Here is a 9,263-nt window from a genome sequence, read left to right on the forward strand (position 1 = left end):
AAGCTTGCCCTCCACGCAAAGGAGAGTCCCATCCGGAGACGGAAGGAAGTCTTCTGTCTTGTATCCTCACGACCCATTAGTCAGGCCCACATCACATAGCCCGGATGCCCGAGGACCTCTTAATCCAGGACTCCTTCAGTCGCGTCGTCCCGATGGACTGGTGGGTCTTCTTTTCCCGCGCCTTGTTCCTGTCGTCGCTGCTATTGGTGCTTGTCGCCACGACGAGCGAAGCAGAGCACAAGCAGGACAACAACGACTCGCCGCTATTGGGACCTGGCACCGCTTGGTTGGAGCGATTTGCCTGACTTTAGATTGATTTCCAGGAGCGCCTACCTTGAGGCTAGTCATAGTGGGACTAACATAAGTAGTAACATAAATGCCACATAAACAAAAAAGATGATGCGTCATGTAATTAAAGAAGAGAGAGACAAATAGACTAACACAATATGTTACCATTACATAGCGCTTTCCAATACAAAATGAGTCTACAAAGCAATAAATGTAGACATGTATGTTACTACACCTAGCTATAGTGGGAGTAACTTAGGTAGTAATATAACACATCTCAAGAAAAAATTGCTTATGTGGCATGGATTTAATAAGGAAAGAGATACTTGTGTAAACATAATATGTTACTGTAACATAACACATCCTGAGATAAAATGAGTCTATATCTCAATTAATGAAGACTTGCATGTTACCATTTACTCCCTCCTTTCATCTATATAGGGCCTAATGCGTTTTTCGAGGCTAACTTTGACCAAATGTTAGAGCAACAATATATGACATGCAACCTACACAAAGCATGTCGTCAAATTCGTATATGAAAGGAGATTTCAATGATATGATTTTCACATTATGCATGTCATGTACTATTAATCTTGTCAATAGTCAAAGGCCGTCTTGAAAAACGCATTAGACCCTATGTAGATGGAAGGATGGAGTATCTGTTACTACGCATTATGAAGATAGTAACATAGACTAATAAAATATGTATGTTACTAGTTTAAGTTACTCTCCACTATGATCAGCCTAACACTTTTTACTATAAAGGTGGTAACATAGACTAATGTATGTTACTAGTCTAAGTTATTCCTCAGTATGACTAGCCTGATGCTAGTTGATACATACGAATTGATTTCCGTGAGCGGCAACCTTCATGCTACTTGATACTTCTGAATTTGACGGCGAGAGCAGCAATCCTCACCTTTCCGGCGGCGGAAGAAATCTATTTCTCTCCCACCCTGCTTGATACCAATTATTACAAGTTGATGCGCCGCTGTAAATGCTCAGTCCCAGTACTAGTTGATACGAATTAATAATTGCTAAATGATGTTCATCACCATACTAGTAGTTGCAGATAATAATTATTCGTGGCATGTGTCATATCATACTCCTCTAACCAAACGCTGAGACGAAACATTCTGTTCCATCTCATTAGCTCTACTGAACACTAAGACCACGCAACCATTCCGTTCCAGTCTACTTGGTTCTACAACCAAAACATACCCTAAGACCATCCCTTGATAATTGATTGATTAAGAGAGTCCAACCAGATGGTATCATACTTACAGATCACATGTAGTTATGCACAGCTTACAACATCCAAGATCGCCCACTATTGTATTACTAATAATGCACATGGCGGTATGATGCCGCGATCGCATCGTCACGTCTTGCCTTCTCTACCACCGCGCCGACGCCGGCGCCGTCGCCATCCACCCAATAGGCGTGCCAAAGGGGCGACCGCCGCCGTGGCGGCGTGGAGCCGACACAGCCCGCGAGGCAGTCCTCGAACTTGGGCTCCCCAGGCCGGAGCATGGCGGGCAGCGGCATCCTCACGCCGCGCGCGGCGCAGGCCTCGTGGCGCGTCGCGATGCGTGTGTCGAGCGCGTAGGAGAAGTACTCCGGGAAGTCGAAGAGCTCGTCGGCGTCGCGGCCCATGACTCCCAGAAGATACTCAGCCTTGGGCCGCATGTTGCCATCAATGCCGTAGTAGAATAGCGCCGGGAAGCGGCGTGCCATGGAGCGCGCGGCGCGGGAGGGGAGGCCTAGCGACTCGAGGAACTCGATCCGCGGGAGCAGCTTGTCCTCCACGGAGAAGGAGAGCAGGTCGGCACGGCGGTGGAGGTCGGGCACGCCAAGCGCCCGGAGGAAGTAGAGCGTCGGCCGGAGCCGCGCCGCGGCGGAGGACACGAGCAGGCGTGGGCGTCGCCTCAGCACGCGCGGCAGCTCCTCTGCGGGCACTCCGGCCTCGTCGGTCAGGAACCGCAGCGCGGCCGTGATGGTCTCGACGGGCACGGACATTAGCTCGGGGCACATCCCCGCCGCGCGCCGGATATCCTCCGGGCGCACGCCCGTCTCGAGCAAGACAGCTGCGGCGTCTGCGGCCACATGAGGCGACGGTAGCACGTGCTCCTGGGCAGGCGCCGGGGCCGGCGCCGTCGCGGGCGGAAACCCCGGGACGGCGAGCCTGCTGCTCTGTCTGGACCTTAGCGCGACGGCGACGATGCGGAGGCGGCGGGTTGCCACCGGCCTCGAGAGGCGGCCGTGGCGCAGTAGGAGTTCTTCCATGGCCGAACCCTCGCCAGTGAGTGAGGTGAGAGCAGCTGTGGTAGAGTTGGAGTGGGTGAGCGTGGTGAACTGAGACGGATTTGGCGGTTTAGTGGCGAGGAAGAGGATAAGGGCCAAGGCGGGGAGTGCGGGCAGGAGGATAGGGGGCGGAACGGGGAGGGGTGATTGGGCCAGGTGTGATCTCCAGGATTTTTCGTCGGCGAGAGATTGTGGGTGTGTGTCATATAGACCCACACTATGCCTACGGTAACATCTTTTCGATAAAACGAATTTTTATTATCTCAAGAATGTAGCATCAAGTCCATACAAAGCATTAGGAGTAATACCCAGGCTCTGAATAACTAGAATGCACACAGTTAATTTTAAAAAACTTGACGGAAAGAAAACAAAACAAAACCGACAAAACGGCAACAGCAGAGTCCTATAGACCGACACTATGCCTATGTCGAAAGTGGTGGTGGGTCAATCCAGAGGTTATGATGCCATCCATGTTGGGAAAAACCCTTCGTAGTCACCTGCTCCAATTGCGTTCACTCCGCCTTGAACATCGGTTGGTACTCGGCTGGATATTGTTCTCGGATACTGGCATTGCCTAGCCAGCCTTTATCGCGAAAGACCCAAAGAGAAAGAGATGTTTCTTTGCCGCCATTAGGCCAACCCAAAAATGAGAGTCTTCAGGTTTTCATTATGCCTGAGACTCTGCCTTTTGGCCTAAATACTTGTTGCGCATCATTGTTTGCCAAAGACCATCCTCGGAAAGTAGTTTGAACAACCATTTACTAAGTAAGGCCTCATTCTTGACCTCTAGGTCATGAATTCCAAGGCCAGCTTGGTCTTTGGGCCTACAATCCACACTCCATATGGCCAGTCTGTATTCCCAACTGAGACGCCGATAGTGAACCAGTATTCCCAAATACCTAATAGGCAATTGGCCATGCGTGCAACAAAACAGGTCAGCATATTCGGCTGCCGACTCAACGGCTGGTCTGAAGGAGAACAATTCACTTTTATTGAAGTTAATTTTAAGACCCAACATTTGCTCAAACGCCGAAAGCAATAGTTTCAGGTTTCTAGCTTTCTCCAGGTCATGTTCCATAAAAAGAATTGTGTCATCGGTATATTGCAGAATAGAGGCCATCATCTACAAGGTGTGGCACTACTCTTGCAATCTGTCCATCCTGCTTGGGGCACTCAGTCAGAATAGGCAACATGTCAGCAACAATGTTAAATAACATTGGGGACATGGTGTCACCCTGCCGCAGTCCTTTTTTTGTCTGAAACTAAAGGCCTACGTCATCATTGACTTTGATGGCCACACTACCTTGATAAGTCTCAAACGTATCTATAATTTTTTATTATTGCATGCTATTATATTATCTGTCTTGGATGTTTTATATGCATTAATATACTATTTTCTATTATTTTTGGGACTTACCTATTAACCTAGAGCCCACTGGCGGTTTCTGATTTTTCGTTGTTTTTGACTTTTACAGAAAAGGAATATCAAACAGAGTCCAAACGGAATAAACTTTACGATGAGTTTTCTTGGACCAGAAGACACCGAGAAGACTTGGAGAGAGGGATAGAAGAGTACCAAGGAGGCCACAAGCCCTCATGGCGCGCCCCAGGGGGGCATGCCCCTAGCTTGTGGGCCTCTCATGAGTCCCCTAACCCTAATTCCAGCTCTATATAGTCTCAAATATTCCCCAAATATTAGAAGCGTCCACCAAAATACTTTTCTGCCGCCACATGCCTCCATTCCCGTGAGATCCCATCCTGGGGCCTTTTCCGGCACTCTGCCGGAGGGGGATTCAATCACAGAGGGCCTCTACATCAACCTTGCTGCCCTACCAATGAAGCATGAATAGTTTACCACAGACCTAAGGTTCCATATCTAGTAGCTAGATGGTTTCTTCTCTCTCTTTGATCTTCAATTCAATGTTATCCTCGATGTTCTTGGAGTTCTATCCGATGTAATCTTCTTTTGCGGTGCATTTGTTGAGATCTGATGAATTGTGGGTTTATGATCAGATTATCTATGAATATTATTGGAGTCTTATCAGAACTCTTTTATGCATGATTAAGATATCTTTGTATTTCTCTTCGAACTATCGGTTTGGTTTGTCCAACTATATTAGTTTTTCTTGCAATGGGAGAGGCGCTTACTTTTGGGTTCAATCTTGCAGGGAGGGACGGAGCTACAGACTACAGTAACATCTTTTCGATAAAACGAACTTTTATTATCTCGAGAATGTAGCATCAAGCCCATACAGAGCATTAGGAGTAACACCCGGGCTCTGAATAACTAGAATGCACACAGTTAATTTTAAAAAAAATTGACAGAAAGAAAACAAAAAAAACCCGACAAAACGGCAACACCAGAGTCCTATAGACCGACACTATGCCTATGTAGAAAGTGGTGGTGGGTCAATCTAGAGGTTATGATGCCACCCATGTTGGGAAAAACCCTTCGTAGTCACCTGCTACAATTGCGTACACTCTGCCTTGAACATCGGTTGGTACTCGGCTGGATATTGTTCTCGGAGACTGGCATTGCCTAGCCAGCCTTTATCGCGAAAGACCCAAAGAGAAAGAGATGTTTCTTTGCCGCCATTAGACCAACCCAAAAATGAGAGTCTCCTGGTTTTCAATATGCCTGAGACTCCGCCTTTTGGCCTAAATACTTGTTGCGCAGCATTGTTTGCCAAAGACCATCCTCGGAAAGTAGTTTGAACAACCATTTACTAAGTAAGGCCTCATTCTAGACCTCTAGATCATGAATTCCATGGCCAGCTTGGTCTTTGGGCCTACAATCCACACTCCATATGGCCAGTCTGTATTTTTTCTTTTCCTTCTCTCCTTGCCAAAAAAATCTGGATCTAAAATAGTCCATTTTTTGCAAGACCCCTTTTGGTAGTTGTAAGAAAGAAAGCATATAGAGAACCATATTGTGAGGACAGAATTAATCAAAAACCAGTCGTCCCCCAACTGAGAGCAGCTTTCCTTTCCAACTGCTCAACCGTTTCTCTAGACGCTTCTCTACATGCTTCCACTTCGTAATAGTGAGACGCCGATAGTGAACCAGTATTCCCGAATACCCAATAGGCAATTGGCCATGCGTGCAACAAAACAGGTCAGCATATTCGGCTGCCGACTCAACGGCTGGTCTGAAGGAGAACAATTCACTTTTATTGAAGTTAATTTTAAGACCCAACATTTGCTCAAACGCCGAAAGCAATAGTTTCAGGTTTCTAGCTTTCTGCAGGTCATGTTCCATAAAAAGAATTGTGTCATCGGTATATTGCAGAATAGAGAGGCCACCATCTACAAGGTGTGGCACTACTCTTGCAATCTGTCCATCCTGCTTGGCGCACTCAGTCAGAATAGGCAACATGTCAGCAACAATGTTAAATAACATTGGGGGCATGGTGTCACCCTGCCGCAGTCATTTTTTTGTCTGAAACTAAAGGCCTACGTCATCATTGACTTTGATGGCCACACTACCTTGATAAGTCTCCAAAGTATCTATAATTTTTTATTATTCCATGCTATTATATTATCTGTCTTGGATGTTTTATATGCATTAATATACTATTTTATATTACTTTTGGGACTAACCTATTAACCTAGAGCCCACTGGCGGTTTTTGTTTTTTCGTTGTTTTTGACTTTTACAGAAAAGGAATATCAAACAGAGTCCAAACGGGGTCAAAACGGAATAAACTTTATGATGAGTTTTCTTGGACCATAAGACACCGAGAAGACTTGGAGAGAGGGATAGAAGAGTACCAAGGAGGCCACAAGCCCTCATGGCGCGCCCCAGGGGGGCATGCCCCTAGCTTGTGGGCCCCTCATGAGTCCCCTAACCCTAATTCCAGCTCTATATATTCTCAAATATTCCCCAAATATCAAAAGCGTCCACCAAAATACTTTTTCTGCCGCTGCACGCCTCCATTCCCGTGAGATCCCATCCTGGGGCCTTTTCCGGCACTCTGCCGGAGGGGGATTCAATCACAGAGGGCCTCTACATCAACCTTACTGCCCTACCAATGAAGCATGAATAGTTTACCACAAACCTAAGGGTCCATATCTAGTAGCTAGATGGTTTCTTCTCTCTCTTTGATCTTCAATTCAATGTTATCCTCGATGTTCTTGGAGTTCTATCCGATGTAATCTTCTTTTGCGGTGCGTTTGTTGAGATATGATGAATTGTGGGTTTATGATCAGATAATCTATGAATATTATTTGAGTCTTATCAGAACTCTTTTATGCATGATTAAGATATCTTTGTATTTCTCTTCGAACTATCGGTTTGGTTTGTCCAACTATATTAGTTTTTCTTGCAATGGGAGAGGCACTTACTTTTGGGTTCAATCTTGCGGTGTCCTCACCCAGTGACAGTAGGGGTAGCGAGGCACGTATTGTATTGTTGCCATCAAGAACAAAAAGATGGATCTTATATCATATTGGTTGAGTTTATCCCTCTACATCACGTCATCTTACTTAAAGCGTTGCTCTATTCTCATGAACTTAATACTCTAGATGCGGGCAGGAGTTGGTCGATTTGTGGAGTAATAATAGTAGATGCAGAATCGTTTCGGTCTATTTTTCACGGACGTGATGCCTATATTCATGATCATTGCCTTAGATATCATCATAAATATCAGATATCGTCCTTGCAAGTAACCGTGAAGGGATTGACAACCCCTTTATCGCGTTGGGTGCAAGTATTTGTTTGTTTGTGCAGGTGCTATCATTGGAGTCTTATGTGTTCCTCCTACTTGATTGATACCTTTGTTCTTAACTGAGGGAAATAGTTATCTCTACTTTGCAGCATCACCCTTTCCTCTTCAAGGGAAAAATCAACACAAGCTCAAGAAGTAGAAGGAAGAATTTCTGGCACTGTTGCCAGCGAGGTTCTACATCAAGCCTACCAAGTACTTATCATAAACTCTCATCGCTTGCACTTACATTATTTGCCAATTTCCTATCGTTTTCACCTCACCCACTTTTAAAATGTTCTCAGAAAAGCACAAAAATATTTGCCTTCTTATTCGCCTTCTTATTTGCCTTCTTTCCGCTTGCCTGTGTCTTACTTGGTTTGTTTGCTCGTTTGCTTGGCATAATTGTGTTTATTGCAATTCAGAAGCAATGAAAAAACAATTTTATGGATCCTCATCCACTTGCTAATCTTTTTAAAAGATTCAACTATGATGTGCCAATTTCTAGTGACTTGAGTGCACTAGGTTATCTTTATGAAGTTTTTCTTGAAATTCATGAATCTGAAAATTGTGATGAAGTGCTAAAAGAAGAAATTTATGATGTGATTCATGGTAGCTCCTTGAATGAAAAGCATGATTGCCATGGTGTTATTATAAATCCTATTAATGTCAATTGTGCTAATAATATGCAAAACCCTAAGCTTGGGGATGCTAATGTTGCTATGTCCACTACTTATTATAATGATCCTGATTGGGGTGATAATGTTTCTTACGATCTTGAAAATTAATTTAAGCCTCATGATGAATATGATCTTGATAATAATATTTGTAATAATACTGAAAGTGGATTTGGAAGAGTGTCAAATTTAGATCCCACATATTTGGATAATGTTCAATCTTATGAAGTTTTTGATAAAACTGGGTTTGGAAAGGTCATGACTTTATTTGATGATAACCCCACTATTTTGGAAGAGTGTCAACTTTGCATGCATGTGGATCATGTAGAAAATATGTTATGTGATAGCTATATTGTTGAATTTGAATATGATCCCACATGTAATTATTATGATAGAGGAAAATATGGTTGTAGAAATCTTCATGTTATTAAATTACCTCTCTTGATGCTTAAATTGTCACAATTTTATTCTTGTTCCTTGCATATGCTAGTTTTTGCTTGTCTTATTAGTTTGTTTGCTTATAAAATGCCTATGCATAGGCAGTATGTTAGACTTAGATGTGTTTGTTGCGTGTTTTATGATTCTCTCTTTTCATGTGAGGATCATTGAAATCTCAATGCCTATCATTGAAATGCTTTAAAGAAAAGCGCTTATTGGGAGATAACCCAATATTTTTCTGTTCTGTTTTTAAATAAATATATCGTCTAGACTCTGGTTAGAGGTGTTTTCATGTTTTAAAATTAGTGTTTGTGCCTAGTAAGACCTTTGGGATGATTTGGGAGATTGTTGATTTGATTTTGCTAAAAAACGGAAACTTTTGCGCCTAGTACAAAAAATCCTAAAAATCACCAGAGAGTGATAAATTTCTGAATTTTTTACACAAGATTCATATACAAATTCCCCATGTTTTCCTAATTTTTCAGAGTTTGAGTTACAAACATATACGAAGTGTCTTGATTACTACAGGCTGATCTATTTTTGACAGATTTTATTTTCCTTGTGTTGTTTGATTGTTTTGATGAATCTATGGGTACTATCGGGGGGTTTGAACCATGGAGAAGTTGGAATACAATAGATATAACACCAATATAAGTTTAGAATGAGTACACAACAGTAACTAAAGTCATGATTTATTTTGTTATACTAATAGATCTTATGAGTTTTCTGTTGAGTTTTGTGTTGTGAAGTTTTCAAGTTTTGGCTAAAGATTTGATGGACTATGGAGTAAGGAGTGGCAAGAGCCTAAGCTTGGGGATGCCAAGGAACCCCAAGGTAATATTCAAGGACAACTA

The 9,263-nt window shown here is 43.5% G+C and overlaps 1 protein-coding gene across 1 annotated transcript; it reads right to left on the reverse strand.

Moving 5' to 3' along the window:
• Nucleotides 1-1,506: 1,506 nt before the first annotated feature.
• On the reverse strand, nucleotides 1,507-2,696 carry LOC125548120 (transcription termination factor MTEF1, chloroplastic-like). The gene has a single exon (XM_048711802.1). The coding sequence runs from the start codon at nucleotides 2,572-2,574 to the stop codon at nucleotides 1,630-1,632; it is 945 nt and encodes a 314-aa protein (XP_048567759.1). The 5' UTR covers nucleotides 2,575-2,696; the 3' UTR covers nucleotides 1,507-1,629.
• Nucleotides 2,697-9,263: the final 6,567 nt, after the last annotated feature.

Source organism: Triticum urartu, chromosome 1 (genome assembly GCF_003073215.2).
Source record: "Triticum urartu cultivar G1812 chromosome 1, Tu2.1, whole genome shotgun sequence".
Taxonomy (NCBI): Eukaryota; Viridiplantae; Streptophyta; class Magnoliopsida; order Poales; family Poaceae; genus Triticum; species Triticum urartu.

What these genes read in the sequence shown, in the direction of transcription:
- LOC125548120 (XM_048711802.1), bottom strand. Translation starts at nt 2,574, where the DNA reads ATGGAAGAACTCCTACTGCGCCACGGCCGCCTCTCGAGGCCGGTGGCA.